General features: G+C 40.0%; 1 protein-coding gene across 8 annotated transcripts in view; it reads left to right on the forward strand.

Annotated features, from left to right (window-relative positions):
- Positions 1 to 17,432, forward strand: part of Numb (NUMB endocytic adaptor protein) — a 118,560-nt gene that overhangs the window by 66,972 nt on the left and 34,156 nt on the right. For all 8 annotated transcript variants that reach the window (XM_052185470.1, XM_052185469.1, XM_052185476.1 and 5 more), the window contains one exon: positions 8,171 to 8,311. In XM_052185470.1, coding sequence (XP_052041430.1) covers positions 8,186 to 8,311 — 126 coding nt within the window. In that variant the 5' untranslated portion in view covers positions 8,171 to 8,185. The remainder of the gene's footprint in view (positions 1 to 8,170; positions 8,312 to 17,432) is intronic.

The following is a 17,432-nucleotide window of genomic DNA, read 5'->3' on the forward strand; positions in this document are numbered from 1 at the left end:
TCCCGTAAATCCTAGTTCCTTTTAGATTCCTTGGCCTCATCTCTGCTACTCCTTGTTGATCCACCACCTAATATTGAATTTTTGGCATCTGTACTTTTGTTGATATAGTTGCCTGTCTTAGTGAGGGTTTTCATTGCTATGAACAGACACCATGACCAAGGCAACTCTTATAAGGACAACATTTAATTGGGGCTGGCTTAGAGGTTGAGAGGTTCAGTCCAATATCATCAAGGTGGGAGCAAGGCAGTATCCAGGCAGGCATGGTGCAGGAGGAGCTGAGAGTTCAATATCTTGTTCTGAATGCAAACATGGGAAGACTTGCTTTGAGGCAGCTACGATGAGGGTCTTAAAGCCCACGCCCACAGTGACATACTTCCTCCAACAAGACCACACCCACTCCAAATAGTACCACTCCATAGGCCAAGCATATTCAAACCTCCACATTGCCTCTACTTGAAATACTTTTTATTCTTATACCATCTGTCACTAATTTTGGTTCCTAAAACTTAACTCAGATTTGTGACAACTTATAGGAAACACCAGGCTTCAGGGTTTCTCTATTATTGTAGAGTCACTTAAAGTCAAAGAAGTAGTCTTCTTAATTTCAGTACTAGTTTTAACAATAGGGCTAGATCAGCACATGGTAAGCCATCAGTTTGCATTGAACCACATAAATTGAGGTGAAGATGAGATCTTTAGGAATGAGAAGAGAGGGGATGATTTAAGTTATTAATATGTGTGAAGCAACATCAGTATGATCATAATGAATTTGGATGAAAGGACACAAACTAAAAAGTACAAATGGGGAAAAATCATACTGATGGGGTGATGGTTTGTCTTATTTCTTAAAGAATGGTGGCAAGAATAAGAGCGCACAGTTGAACCATGCTGTTTAGGGAATACTTTCAATGGTTGGAGGAAATAGAAGATGCCTCGAGAGTCAGCAAGTTGATGAAGTTTAACTTGGGGAGTCTAGGGAGGAAAGAAGTATATAAGAGGTAACGGTCATGGCATCAACCTTTTGCAGAGCAGTTAAGAGGGACAGTGTTCTGGGGACAGTGATACATCTTCTTGGGTAGGATAACTTGCCACCAAGCCTGATGACCTGAGGCATTCACATGCTGATAAATGCAATGCTCAAAAAGAAAACACAAACACACACACACACACACACACACAAGCATGCATGTACATCTTTGGAAATTGTAGTATAACTTTAAAAAGAATTAGATTAGCCTATGGAACAAAATAATTCTCTTTTCCTTTTTTCTTTCCTAGATTTTTCAGAACAGGCTTTCTCTGTATAGCCCTTGCTGTCCTGGAAGTCTCTATGTAGACCAGGCTAGACTCAAACTCACAGAGATTTACCTGCCTCTATCTCCCAAGTGCTGGAATTAGAGGTGTGTGTCACCACACCTGGCTAATTCTCAATTCTTATACTTAAAACTATATTTTCTCCAGCCAGGCAGTGGTGGCGCACGCCTGTAATCTCAGCACTCTGGGAGGCAGAGGCAGGTGGATTTCTGAGTTTGAGGCCAGCCTGGTCTACAGAGTGAGTTCCAGGACAGCCAGGGCTATACAGAGAAACCCTGTCTCAAAAATATACGTTGTTTATTAAGAGGTAGTGTGCAAGATATCATAATTACATATTTTTACCTTGTAACTTTTAGGACTGTTTTGTCATTGCTATTTAAATTGCCCTAGCTGTAAAACCTTTTCCTTAAACTTTTTACAAGGAAATCCGATAAAATAGATCTCTGAAATTGTGATAGGAAACTGAAGCCTTTCTTTTTTTCTTTTTCTTTCTTTCTTTTTTTTCTTTTTAAGATTTATTTACTGTATATGAGTACACTATAGCTGTCTTCAGACACACCAGAAGAGGGCATCAGATCCCAATACAGATGGTTGTGAGCCACCATGTGGTTGCTGGGAATTAAACTCAGGACCTCTGGAAGAGTAGTCAGTGTTCTTCACCCCTGAGCCATCTCTCCAGCCCCCTGAAGCCTTTCTTAAGAGTTGTGTCCAATCCTCTAGACTTCCTTAACTTTCCCCCCTAAACAAGCAATGGCTGCTGGGTCTTTCCACTGTAATCCTGTGGTTACTTAAAGCATAAGTCAAGAGAATCATGGCAGAAATGCTGATAGCAACCCGGAGGTGGTGGTGCACGCCTTTAATCCCAGCACTTGGGAGGCAGAGGCAGGCAGATTTCAGAGTTTGAGGCCAGCCTGGTCTACAAAGTGAGTTCCAAGACAGCCAGGGCTACACAGAGAAACCCTGTCTGGAAAAAAACCAAAAAAAAAAAAAAAAAAAAAAAAAAGCTGATAGCAAACCATTTGAGTACTACAAGTGGTAAGATATTAACACCACTTTTTTTTGACATTTTCATTGTGTTATTTAGCAACCAAAAATCCAAAAATGCTACATCTGTGCCGGAAAGTGAATAAATTCTGCCAGTCCCCTAGTCTAGACAGTGGGGTAATCCTCCTTTGTTGATGGGCTTTTATTTGTCTAATCTTTTCCAACTCTGATTATTTCATAGTGTTTTCCTACCTACAAAGTAGTCCCAGCATTATGGAGGTCTTTTTTGTTTGTTTCTTTAAATTTATAGTATGTCATATAATGATAGGCACCACATTAGAATTCAGGGGTAGGTACTATTTAAACAAGTAGGATACAGTTTACTGTTAAGGAAATAGAAATAGTGCCAGGTTCTAATGTACAGTAATAAAAGTCAGCAAAACGCTTAAATGGAATCATGTGAAAGTATAAGGGCCAAGGCCAGGTAAAGGCTTCTCAGAAAAACAATGACTACTTTGTTAAATGCTGTCGTCTCTTGAGCACACTGAACATGAGTAGACTTTTACAGGAGGCAAACTGAATTAGTTTCTTTCTGTGTAGACAGAGGCACTGAAAAAAGCCTGGTTGCAGGGACTGTAAGTAGCTTAATGGAGCTGGAACTTAACATGTGAATGGGGCTGGTAAGAAAAGGCACAAGACTATTTGCCATACTGAGCATTTAGACTTTGAAGGTGATGTGAGCCAATTAGAGGACTTTAAGGTAGAGTAGTTGCATAGTCAGATTGATGTTTTAGAAAACTGACAGTAATCAGAACAGATTAGAATGAAATGGGCCTTTATTTGAAGCAGTCTAAGTAATGGCCTTTTGCAATAAGTTAATCAAAAAAGTCTCAGAATAGTTAAAACATTGGCCATTTTAGGTAACATTATTTCTGACCCTCACAGTAACCCTGGAAGGTAACAGTTATTACCATAGCTGACAGAAGTATAAACTAAGGATTAGAACTTTTTGTTTACTTGCCTTGGTCATATCACCAATTACGGCAGCACAGCATTCAACCCCAAGTCTATCACATTGTAAAGCTTACAGGGTTCTTTCACTTATGCCAGGGTGCCCCAGTTACATAAGCTAGATTTTGACCAGAACCTCAGGCATGCATTGTTTATTAATCATGTTTGTTGAACAGCATTCATTCAGTAAGTATATGTGAGCAACTCCTCTACTGATGAGCCGCAGGAAGCCAGGGCATAAACAGGGAACAGGATAGAATCCTGTCCTTGCAGAACTTATATTTCACTGGGAATAGGTAGGTGTATTAGTTTGGGTTCTCTAGAGTCACAGAACGTATGGTAGTCTTTATATAGTTAGGGAATTTGTCGATGACTTACAGTCTATAGTCTAATTCCCATTGACTTTAATCACAGGACATGGTAGTACTAAGAGACACCCTAGGGGATCTCCTGCCCTCTAGACATAATCCTGCTTACCTCCATTGTGGAGAGGCAATCCAATTTCCCCATGGGAATCTGGATCTATCACCCCTCCTAACACTGTTATTCCTTTCTTAGCCTGTTGATTTAAGGGCATTAGAAGCCCCAAATGGCCAGGGGGAAGTCTGAGCTTCCAGTTCAATGGAATGTTTCTTGTGGCTCCTGGTAGGAGCACTCACCCCCTCTGGAACCAAAACTTCTAGGCCAGCAGAACCTAAAGTTGTGGGGACAGGAAGCAAAAATTTTCCTAGAGGGTCACTAGGAGTGATAGTGAGTGGAACTATTCCCTTTTCTACCCCTTGGTTCCTGGACCCATGGATTCTGGCTATGGGAGAAACTGTACCATATATTGAACGCTGATTCAAAGCATATACTGCCTTCTGAAGAACTCTGCCCCAGCCCTCCATGCTGTTGCCACCTAATTGGTCTGTAACTGTGTCTTCAAAAGGCCATTCCATCTTTCTATCAGACCAGCTGCTTCAGGATGATAGGGAACATGGTAAGACCAGTGAATTCCATAATCGTGGGCCCACCGTCGCACTTCTCTGGCTGTGAAATGAGTTCCTTGGTCAGAAACAATACTGTGTGGAATACCATGACGATAGATAAGGCATTCTGTGAGTCCACGGATGGTAGTTTTGGCAGAAGCATTACGTGCAGGAAAGGCAAATCCATAACCAGAATAAGTATCTACTCCAGTAAGAACAAAACGTTGTCCTTTCCACGGGGGAAGTGGTCCAATATAGTCAACCTGCCACCAGGTTGCTGACTGGTCACCTCGAGGAATGGTACCATATCTGGGGCTCAGTGTTGGTTTCTGCTGTTGGCAGATCTGGCATCAGCAGCAGCTGTAGCCAGGTCAGCCTTGGTGAGTGGAAGTCCGTGTTGCTGAGTCCAAGCATAACCTCCGTCTCGGCCACCATGGCCACTTTGTTCATGTGCCCACTGGGCAATAACTGGGATGGCTGAGGAAAGAGGCTGACTGTCCACAGAACAGGTCGTCTTATCCACTTGATTACTGAACTCCTGCTCAGCTGAAGTCACCTTTTGGTGAGCATTTACATGGGACACAAATATCTTCACATCCTTTGCCCATTTGGAGAGATCTATCCACATACTTCTTCCCCAGATGTCTTTCTCACCAATTTTCCAATTGTGATCTTTCCACGTCCCTGACCATCCAGCCAATCCATTGACTACAGCCCATGAGTCAGTGAACAATCGTACATCTGGCCATTTCTTCTTCCAAACAAATTGTAATACCATGTGTACTACCTGAAGTTCTGCCCACTGTGAAGATTTTCCTTCACCTGTATCTTTCAGGCTTGTCCTAGAAAGGGGTTGTAATGCTGCAGCTGTCCACTTCTGGGTGGTGCCTGCATAACGTGCAGAGCCATCAGTAAACCAGTCTTCTCTTCTTCAGTCAGCAGGTCATAAGGAACACCCCATGAGGCTATGGGCGCATGCTTGGCAGCAGATGGCATTGTAACAGGAGTAGGAACCATAGGCATCTGAGCAACTTCTTCATGTAACTTGTTTGTGCCTTCAGGACCTGCTCTGGCCTGATCACGTATATACCACTTCCATTTGATAATAGACTGCTGTTGTGCATGCCCTACTTTATGACTTGGAGGGTCTGATAACACCCAGCTCATGATGGGTAGTTCAGGTCCCATAGTAACTTGATGTCCTATTGTCAAACGTTCAGTTTCCACTAAGGCCCAATAGCAGGTCAAGAGCTGTTTTTCAAAGGGAGAATAGTTGTCTACGGATAACGGTAGAGCTTTGCTCCAAAAGCCCAAAGGTCTCTTCTGTAATTCACCTACAGGGGCCTGCCAGAGGCTCCAAACAGCATGTCTATCTGCCACTAACCCCTCAAGTATCATTGGGTCTGCTGGATCATATGGTCCAAGTGGTAGTGCAGCCTGCACAGCAGCCTGGACCTGTTGAAGAGCCTTCTCCTGTTCTGGGCCCCACTCAAAGCCAGTAGCTTTCCGAGTCACTCGGTAAATAGGCCTGAGTAACACACCTAAGTGAGGAATGTGCTGTCTGGATGTGGTGAGAGGGGCCAGGTGCAATAACTTATCTTTCACCTTAGAAGGAATATCTCTGCATGCCCCACACCACTGTACTCCTAAGAATTTCACTGAAGTTGATGGTCCTTGAATCTTGGTCGGATTTATTTCCCATCCTCTGATACGCATATGTGTTACCAATGAATCCCAAGTAGTTGCTACTTCCTGCTCACTTGGTCCAATCAGCATAATATCATCAATATAGTGCACCAATGTGATATTTTGTGGAAGAGACAAACGATCAAGATCCCTTCTAACTAAGTTATGACACAGGGCAGGAGAGTTAATATATCCTTGAGGTAAAAATGTAAAGGTATCCTGCTGGCCTTGCCAACTGAAAGCAAAGTGCTTCTGGTGGTCCTTATGGACAGGTACTGAGAAGAAGGCATTTGCCAGGCCAATAGCTGCATACCAGGTTCCAGGAGATGTGTTAATTTGCTCAAGTAATGAAACTACATCCAGGACAGCAGCTGCAATTGGAGTTACTACCTGATTTAATTTTCGATAGTCAACTGTCATCCTCCATCATTCATCTGTCTTCTGCACTGGCCAGATGGGAGAGTTAAAGGGAGATGTGGTGGGAACCACCACCCCTGCATCTTTCAAGTCCTTGATCGTGGCAGTAATTTCTGCAATTCCTCCAGGAATACGATATTGTTTTTGATTCCCTGTGTTCTTTGGCAGAGGCAACTCTAAAGGCTTCCATTTTGCCTTTCCAACCATAATAGCCCTCACTCCACAGGTCAGAGAACCAATGTGAGAATTCTGCCAATTTCTGAGTATATCTATCCCAATTATACATTCTGGAACTGGGGAAATGACCACAGAATGTGTTCGGGGACCCACTGGACCTACTGTGAGTCGCACATCAGTCAAAACTCCATTAATCACCTCTCCTCCGTAAGCCCCTACTCTAACTGGAGGGCCACAATGTTTCTTGGGATCTCCTGGGATCGGTGTCAATTCAGAACCAGTATCCAATAGGCCCCGGAAAGTCTGATTATTTCCTTTCCCCCAGTGTACAGTTACCCTTGTAAAAGGCCGTAGGTCCCTCTGGGGACGAATTGGAGAAAGACTAACAGCAAAACTTCTGGTGTCTTATCAAGATCCTCCCTCAGGGAAACCTCAGGCATACATTGTTTATTAATCATGTTTGTTGAACAGCATTCATTCAGTAAGTATATGTGAGCAACTCCTCTACTGATGAGCCACAGGAAGCCAGGGCATAAACAGGGAACAGGATAGAATCCTGCCCTTGCAGAACTTAATATTTCACTGGGAATAGGTAGGTAATGTAAACAAAGAAATGTTTTACTTTCAGAAAGTAATTGGGCAAAACTACCACAAAGAAAAAGTAGGGCTTTGGGTCCCATCCCCATCAGGTTCCATGAGGAGTGAGCAGATAGAAAAAGAGAAAAGTGACTAGGAAAGGCTCCAAGACACAAGTGCTTGCCTGGGATGCACAGGGCTGTAGTTTTAATCAATTGCCCTACAGAAAAGAAAAAGGGTGGCTGTTTACCCAAGCAATATGAGCTCTTATCTAATAGCCATCAGGGGGGCTGGAGAGATGGCTCAGTGGGTAAGAGCACTGACTGCTCTTCCAGAGGTCCTGAGTTCAATTCCCAGCAACAACATGGTGGCTCACAACCATCTGTAATGCTATCCAATGTCCTCTTCTGGTGTGTCTGAAGACAGCTACAGTGTACTCACATACATAAAATAAATAAACCTGTTTTTTTTTTTTTTTTTAAAAAATAGCCATCAGATCAGGAATACTTGCATCTTTCTCTTGTCTAGCAGTAATAAAGATAGCTACAAATGACGGCAGTGAAATAGTTTGGGAATGAATGAATTGTGGGACAAGGGGCACGGAGTGAATTAGATATTAAAGAAGTAAAATTGGTAGATAAGATAACAGAAAGAAAGACTTGGGAGTTGGGCATGTAACTCAGTTGGCAAAATGTGTGCCTAGCAGGCACAAAATCTTAGGTTCAGTCCTTAACACTATATAAACTGAGGTACAGTAGTCCAGGGCTGTAATCCCGGCATTTGAGAGGTAGCAAGAAAATGAGAAGTTAAAGGTCATCCTTGTTGGGGCAGTTGTCATTGGAGGGGACTATCGTTGTCTTTAGAGAGTGGAATGAGAGCTGTTTTAGACTCACTGTCACTCTGAGAGGAAGTGCGCTAACATACTAAGCTATAGCCCTCATCTGGGCCTTCAGGGTTAAGGTGGGTTTTGTATAAAATGGTCATTTGAAGTTTGTGTAAGAAGGTAACTGTTTGGTATTTCTTTACTGTGTCTTCAGGTTGTAAGAGTTAACATGAACAAACTACGGCAAAGTTTCAGGAGAAAGAAAGATGTTTATGTCCCAGAGGCCAGCCGTCCACATCAGTGGCAGACAGATGAAGAAGGAGTCCGCACGGGAAAGTGTAGCTTCCCAGTTAAGGTAAAGCACACATGTCTTTATTGTTCTCTGTGGGGAAAAAACAAAACAAAAAAGCAGTGAGCAGCACAGATAAGACCTCTGCCTAGTGTGTTCATGGTAGTGAGCACTAGAGTGTGAGCAGAGTATCTGACATGCCAGAAAGGAGCTGTGTACAAAAGAGATAGATGGGGGTTGATGTGGGTTAAAGTATGTTGGTTATGGAAGTCCTCATTAGGGAGCAAAATGTCATTTCAAAAACACCCAAAGAAATTCAGAAAACACGCATTTCAGTATGGAAGGAAACAATGTAGACAAGGGAGCAACAGGTCGAGTGGCTCTTAAGCAAGAGACACCTGGCAGGGTGAGAGGCGCCTAGAAAGCTGTTGTGTACAGAGCCAGAGGAGCAGGTGGCTGTGAGAGTAGGTAGGTAGAAGGTAGATTCTGTAGTTTAGTACTTTCAAATAATATCACACCTACTAACTGCATTCTTTAATACAATACTCTATAAATTCTAAATTACTGTTTACAGAGTGCCATATTTATACTGGATTATGTTTATGAAGAAGTAAATTTTGTTAAAATTTATATCTAGCATGCACAATCTTCTCTTGATTGACTTAGCAGTTACATTTGTTTGAAAGTCACTGCATGTATGCATATTTAAAATGGAATTAGAGTCAATAAAAGATAACTGTGAGTAAGCTTTTTCTGTATTATAAGTGCCCAATATTAGATTTGTCATATATATTCATTCTTGGGCCCTTGCCTACTAGCTAGAAGTAATGTTTCCCAATTAATTGTTACTACAAATGCCCTCATTACCAGCCTTAAACACTGAAAAACCACTTGCCTAGAACATATTGGGGGTGGAAGTTAGAGGATACAGAGTCTTGCTACATAGCTCAGGATAGCCTCAAATTCTTGATTCTCCTGCCTCACCCTCTAGAATTCTGTGATTAGCAAGCCCAATTCTACTTAAAGGATTCTGACTTTTATTTAGGTGAGATGGAAAATCATTAAAGAATTAAGCAGACATAGCATCATGGGACTTCTGCTCTCAAAGGCACATAAAATAAACAAAAATGTAATACAAAAGCCAAACCAAAACAAAACAAAACCAAAAATCCCCAAAAAACAGAAAAACAAGCAAAGCAGATTTGGAGCTAGAAAAGATGTTTCAACGGATATAAGTATTTACTGCTCTTAAAGAGGACCTTTCTGCCTCTGCCTTCCAAGTGTTCATATTTTATAGTCATATGCTATAGGTGAGTACTACTACATTACATTCTAGAAATCAACTAACTGTACATTCTTGGAATCTCAATTTGATAAATGCTTATAACCAAGGAGTTTATTGAAGGCATAGCTAAATTCTGTATGGTAATATCTTGTTCAAAAAGTTTATATCACTATTTTGAGACATTTGGGCCTGTTAATTTTTTTCCTTATAATAGTTTTGACAGCTTTTAATTTGATAAAGTAAGCCTGGCCAGATATAGTTGGCACAAGCTTGTGATCCCAGCATACATGACAGAGGCAGGGGGTTAGGACTTGAAGGTCAACCTTGGCAACAGCCTGTCTCATAAAACCAAACAAATATGCCAACAAAAGTGTGGTATCACTTGGGCAGGGCTCTCTGCTTCTGATCTCCTTCCGTTCCCAGGATGTGCTTTCTACGTGTTTCATCTGAAAGCATAGCCTTATTTCTCTCCTGTAGTTCCTGAATCCCTTAACTGAAGTAAAAATGCCAAAAACTCACCTTGCTTATTAACAAGTCTTTGTGAATTGTTGATTTCAGAGGGTTTATCTTTCAGCTTTTATCTCCCCCTGAAACACAAACACACACTCCACTGGTAAGGTGGACTATTACCTGAACATACAAAAAGTAGTTTACTATCCTTTCAGGGTAACATCAGCCATTGGTGATCATTGACTAGGTTTTATTATTATTCATTCATTGAGTTGTAAAAAAAAAAAAAAAAAGACAGGCAGTGGTAGTGCACAGCTTTAATTCCAGTAAAAAAGTATACTTTAAAAAAGAAAAGGGGGGGGGGGGGGAGGCTGGAAAGATGGCTCAGTGGTTAAGAACACTGACTGCTCTTCTAGAGGATCTGAGTTCAATTTCCAGAAACCACATGGTGGCTCACAACCATCTGAAATGAGATCCAACGCCCTCTTCTGGTGTGTCTGAGGACAGCAATGGTGTATTGTAAAATAAATCTTTTTCTCTTTTTTTTTTTTTTGAAAATGGAAGTAAAAACATTTTATGATAAAATTGAAGATTTACATGGAAAATGTTTCTGACAAAATTGAAGAAATATGTAGAAAAACATGTTAAAATTGATAATTTTCATGGAAAATTAAAGAGTACAGTGGTAGACATAAAAACATTGTTAAATTAGTTGAGAAAGAAAGTAGAAACATTTTATGATAAAATTGAAGATTTACATGGAAAATATTTCTGATAACCTTGTAGAAAATATAGAATAACATGTTAAAAATGAAGATTATCATGGAAAATTACACAAATAAAATGGTAGGCATAAAAATATTTCTAAGTTGATTGAAAGTGGAATTATAAACATTTTCTGATAAAATTGAAGATTTACATAGAAAATATTTCTGATAAAATTGAAGAAATATATAGAAAAACATGTTAAAATTGAAGATTATCATGGAAAAGAATACAGATAAAATGGTAGACATAAAAAACATTACTAAATTAATTGAAAGAGGAATTATAAACATTTTCTGGTACAACTGAAGATTTACATTAAAACTATTTCTGTTAGCCTATGTCTTTTTATTGGGGAATTGAATCCATTGATATTAAGAGATATTAAGAAATAGTGATTGTTGCTTCCTGTTATTTTTGGTGTCATTTTTATGTTTGTGTGGTTACTTTATTTTGGGATTGTTGGAAGATTACTTTCTTGCTTTTTTTTAGGGTGTAGTTTCCCTCCTTGTGTTGGCATTTTCCATCTATTATCCTTTGAAGGACTGGATTTGTGGAAATATATTGTGTAAAATTGTGTAAATTACCGGGCGGTAGTGGCGCACGCCTGTAATCCCAGCACTCTGGGAAGGCAGAGTCAGGCGGATTTCTGAGTTTGAGGCCAGCTTGGTCTACAGAGTGAGTTCCAGGACAGCCAGGACTATACAGAGAAACCTTGTCTCGGAAAAAAAAAAAACCAAATCCAAAAAAAAAAAAAGTGTAAATTATGGAACATCTTGGTTTTTCCATCTATGGTGATTGAGAGCTTTGCTGGGTATAGTAGTCTGGGCTGGCATTTGTGTTCTCTTAGGGTCTGTATGAGATCTTCCCAGGATCTTCTAGCTTTCATCATCTCAGGTGAGAAGTCTGGTGTAATTCTGATAGGCCTGCCTTTATAAGTTACCTGACCTTTTTCGTTTTACTGCTTTTAATATTCTTTCTTTGTTTAGTGCATTTGGTGTTTTGATTATTATGTGCCAGGAGGACTTTCTGGTCTGGAGTTCTGTAGGCTTCTTATATGTTCATGGGCATCTCTTTCTTTAGGTTAGGAAAGTTTTCCCTTCTATAATTTTGTTGAAGATATTTACTGGCCCTTTAAGTTGTAAATCTTTACTTTCTTCTATACCTATAATTCTTAGGTTTGGTCTTCTCATTGTGTCCTGGATTTCCTGGATGTTTTAGGTTAGAAGCTTTTTGCATTTTGCATTTTCAATTTGACTGTTGAATCAATGTTTTCTACAGTATCTTCAGCACCTGAGATTCTCTCTTCTACCTCTTGTATTCTTTTGCTGATGCTTGCGTCTATGACTCCTGATTTCTTTCCAAGGTTTTCTATCTCCATAGTTGTGATTTCTTCATTGTTCTACTTTATTATTATTATTATTATTATTATTTGGTTTTTTCAAGTTAGGGTTTCTCTGTATAGTCCTGGCTGTCCTGGAACTCACTCTGTAGACCAGGCTGTCCTCGAACTCAGAAATCCGCCTGCCTCTGCCTCCCAAGTGCTGGGATTAAAGGCATGCACCACCACTGCCTTGCTCCTGTATTTCTTTAAGGGAGTTATTTATGTCCTTCTTGAAGTCCTCTATCAGCATCATGAGATATGATTTTTAAATCTAAGTCTTGCTTTTCCAGTGTGTTGTGGTATCCAGGACTTGCTATACTGGGAGAACTGGGTTCTGATATTGCCAAGTAGCCTTGGTTCCTGTTGGTACTGTTCTTGCACTTGCCTTTTGCCATCTGGTTATCTCTGGTGTTGGTTGGTCTTGCTGTCTCTGGCTGGAGCTTGTTCCTCTCGTCGGCCTGTAAGCCTGTGTCCATACTCCTGGGAGATCTACTCTCTTCTGGCAGGGTCTGAGCACAGAAGGCCATAGAGCTGCCTGGCTCACTGGTATAAATGACACCTGGAAGACTCCTGTCCAAGCTGCTCCACTGATAGTTCACCCTGTGCACTCCTAACCATTCCCCTCCAGAGAGAAGGTAGATCTCACCTCCGTGCTCAGAAGTGAACGTGCTGTTGGGAGATCACTCTCTCTTGGTAGGCCATGCACAGAAGGCTGTGGAGCTGCCTGGCTCCCTGAAAAAATAAATCTTTAAAAAAAAAAAAAAGAAAGAAAGAAAGAAAGAGGGGGGGGGAGAGAGCGAGAGAGAAAAGAAAAGAAAAAGTGAATTGGACAGTGGTTGCCCTCGGGAGGCAGAAACAGGTGGATCTCTGTGAGTTCAAGGCCAGCTACACAGAGAATCCCTATCTGGAGGGGGAGGGGATGTTACTAAAATGGGTGGCTGCTCTGTCTGATCTTCTACTTTGTTTTGAAGAAAAACATTAAGTAAGAGCAGTAAACTATGAACCATTATTTAAACAGGACAGTTGCACATGTACTTTAACAGAGAGGTAGTGTCAGGTAATTGAAAAAGACTAGGGTTCTCTTCTTGATTCTGTGAGTTTAATAGTTAGTATGACCTACTCTTCTCATTTAACTTTATTGACAGTTAGTTAAATAAAAAATTTGAATCTCTTAAGTTCTTTCCAGTACTGAGTTTCCACAATTAAATTTAATAAATCTGATTATGTCATGACTAACTCAGATGAAATTTTAAAATTTTAAAGATGAGAATATTTTGACTGGGTTAAAGACACATAAGACTTTAATAGTGTTTTCTGTGCATTTGCATACTATATTTGCCATATGAATCATATAATCCATATATGCATAATGAAATTCTTCATAGTTTGTTACAAATGTGTGATTATTGTGTTGCTTTTTGCTGCTGCTGGGAACTACTCACTGTGTAGTCTCTCATATAAGGCTCACACCAAGGATAACATTAGCAAAGTGGGACCTGGGGATCTAAGTTTTCTTTTTTTTTTTTTTCAAGAAAGGGAAAAATGATTTAATTCATGAAAAATGTAATTCCACGTAGTAGTTTTCTAATGGTCATTTTTATGAATGTTCCTTAGTCAGAGTTCCGCAAAGGCATAAACAAAAGAAGTTCCAGTGTCAAATATTTTAGCCATTAAAGCATAAGTTAGCTGCAGTTTTTCAATGAGATAGTGTCTCAGAGAAGAAAAGAGACCTTTGAAATGATGTTTATTTCAATTGGCATGTTTTTCTCAGTCTACTGACATTCAAGGTTGATTTCCATTTCCACATTCTACATAGATAACACCACTAAAAGCCAACACAGATATAAAATATTTTTATTCTTTGCTTTCTACCATGTCTTCTTTCTTTGTTATTGTTAGCATGAATAGTCATGTGACCAATTGAATTGATTGAGTTACATGGTAGAATGAGAATGATTAGAAAATCCTTTATTTATATCTAGAAACTCATATAAAGGCCTACCTACCTACTCTCTCATTTTGTTATATAAAATGGAATGTTAAATAACTTGGAGGCAGGCAGTAATAAAAATTAGCCTTAAGAAAAAGAAAATACAAGTGTGTATGTGCATACATAGGTATATATACATTAGCAAAAGTGTGTGGATATTAGCCAGGCATGGTGGCCCACACCTGTAATCCCAGCACTTGGGAGGCAGAGGCAAATGGATTTCTGAGTTCGAGGCCAGCCTGGTCTACAGAGTGAGTTCCAGGACAGCCAGGGCTACACAGAGAAACCCTGTCTCAAAAAAACCAAAAAAAAAAAAAAAAAAGAAAAAAAGAAAGAAAGAAAGAAAGAAAGAAAGAAAGAAAGAAAGAAATTGCCATGAATTGAGAGGTAAAAATGAGGAGTCATTGCCTAATAGTTGAGTTTGTGTTTGAAATAATTTTAAAAAGTTAAGGATATAAATAAGTGTAATCAGTAGCATTTTAAAATATAATAATGCTCCTGAATTATACTTTTTAATTTTTTTTTACCATTTCTTCTGTGTATACATCTGCATGCCTATGTACATGCCTATGTACTCTGCCACTGTACATGCCTGGGGTCACCATGTGAGTCCTAAGAATGAAATTCAAATCTTTAGGCTTGGCAGCATGAGCCTTTACCCACTGGGTTATCTTGCTGGCCTCTGAATTATACTCTTAAAACTTGTTAAATTATATCTGTAGAGATCGCTCAGTAGTTAGAAGCACTTGCTCTTGCAGTTAACCAAGGTTCAGATCTCACCACCCAAATGGCAGCTCACAACCATGCATAACTCCAGTTCCAGGGGTTCTAGTGTCCTCTTCTGACCTCTGTGGTCACTAGGCATGCAAGTCGTGCACAGACATCATGCAGGCAAACATCCATACACATAAAATTTAAAAAATAATAATAAGGGTTGGAGAGATGGTTCGGGGGTTTAGAGTACTGGCCGTTTTTCCAAGGGTCCTGAGTTCAATTCCTAGCAACCATATGGTGGCTCACAGCCATCTGTCATGGGATCTGATTCCCTCTTCTGATGTGCGTGAAAACAGGGCAGTCATGTACATAAAATAAATAAATCTTTAAAAAATCATTTAAAAAGTTGTTTAAGGCTGGGCGGTGGTGGCGCACGCCTATAATCCCAGCACTCTGGGAGGCAGAGGCAGGCGGATTTCTGAGTTCGAGGTCAGCCTGGTCTACAGAGTGAGTTCCAGGACAGTCAGGGCTATACAGAGAAACCCTGTCTCAAAGAAACCAAATCCAAAAACTAAATCCAAAAACCAAAACAAACAAACAAACCAAAAACAAACAAACAAAAAGTTGTTTAAATTGTTAAAATGGATGAGGGCTAGAGATCTGGCTCAGTGGCTTAGAGTACTCGTTGCTCTTGCAGAAGACCTAGATTCAGTTTTAAATATTTGCAAGTCATGTCCACAAGTATACAGAAGTATAGAAAAGCCAAGCATGGTGGTTAATGCCTATAATTCTAGCACTTCAGAGGCAGAGGCAAGGGATCTGAAGGGCAAAGCTAGCCTGGACTCTAAAATCCTGTCTCAGGATTTTAACAGACAAAAGTTAAACCCATTTTGATCAAATGCAATGTGGCTAAGGACGAATATGTTCAGTACTATTAGTTATTGGGGATATGATGACTCAAAGAGAAGAGCCTGATGTGGCACATGACAACTGCACACTGATCCAGTCTGTGTTTGCTAGAATCGCTTAAAGAAAAGGGCGTCACCAGTTGCTGGTCAGAATGCGGTGCTCTCCAAACACTCACTTATTGCAGGGGAGGATACAGCATGGTACAGACCCTTTAGGGAAGAAGGTAACAGTTTCTTATAAAACCAGACATATTATGTACCACATAACCTAGCAATACACTCTTCAACTATGTTTTCATATCAGGGTTAGGGCCTCTGGTTTCTCATAACTACATGTGATGCTAGGTATGAAGTTTATTACAACTGATCAACTTTCTTATTTTTTTTCTTTCCTTTTTTTTTTTTTTATTTTTGGTTTTTTTGATTTGGTTTTTCCGAGACAGGGTTTCTCTGTATAGCCCTGGCTGTCCTGGAACTCACTCTGTAGACCAGACTGGCCTCGAACTCAGAAATCCACCTGCCTCTGCCTCCCAGAGTGCTGGGATTACAGGCGTGTATCACCACTGCCCGGCGGTCTTCTTACTGTTAAACATTATATATATTCTATTTTCTGTTGTTGAGATCTTCTATTTTGTATTTATTTCAAGACAATTGATCATTCCTTTTTTGAATACTTTTTATAACTGCTTTAAAGTCTTTGTGTTGGTAACCATAGATTATTTTCCCCCAGAGATGAATTAAATGCATGATTTTGCCGTATGCCAGCTGAATATTGTCTTGTAAGATTCTGGCCCCTATTTCAGTCTTTGAGGGAGGGCACCTGAGGGTTTAGCTTAGTTGAGGGCACCATGTGCTTAGCTGCAGAAAGCCATGGATGTAGTCCTAGCACTGTGTAAAGCAGATGGAGTAGCACATGCCTGGTATTCCAGCACTTGAAAGATAAAAGCAGGATTATAAGTTAAAAGTCATCCTTAGCGCCAGGCTGTGGTGGCGCACGCCTGTAATCCCAGCACTCTGGGAGGCAGAGGCAGGCGGATTTCTGAGTTCGAGGCCAGCCTGGTCTACAGAGTGAGTTCCAGGACAGCCAGGACTATACAGAAAAACCCTGTCTTGAAAAAAAGCAAAAAAAAAAGTCATCCTTAGCTACATAGTAAATTCAACATATCACCTATTTATAACTAAATAACTACATTTGTTTTATATCCCGTATCTAAAAATGCATAGGACTAGAAGTATTTTTCGGAACTTTTAAAACTTTACTATTTGCATATAACCATAGTAAGAGGATAGGGTTCAAGTCTAAGTGTATTTATGTTTCATGTATGCCTTATACATATATTCTAAAGGTAATTATATGCAGTATTTTTAGTATACCTGGATTTTGTCTATGACTTACCACATGAGGCCATGTGTGGATATTAGTACTTGAGTTACCATATCTATACCTAGAAAAATCCAAATTTTAGAGGACTTTGGTGTTTTTTTTTTAACTTAGATATGCTAATTGTATCCATCCATTTTCAAAGCCTGTCATATATACACCACCTATGGGTCTATAGGAAACCTGGGAAATGCTCTGTCTATTGGTTTAGCTCTGAAAGTGTCTGATATACCAGTTATAGGAGCAGATCTTTACTTGAACGGTCCAAGTTTAGCCCAGGACTTTAAAAACAAGTCATTGGGAACAATTT

The sequence above is a fragment of the Apodemus sylvaticus genome, chromosome 6, assembly GCF_947179515.1.
Source record: "Apodemus sylvaticus chromosome 6, mApoSyl1.1, whole genome shotgun sequence".
Lineage (NCBI taxonomy): Eukaryota > Metazoa > Chordata > Mammalia > Rodentia > Muridae > Apodemus > Apodemus sylvaticus.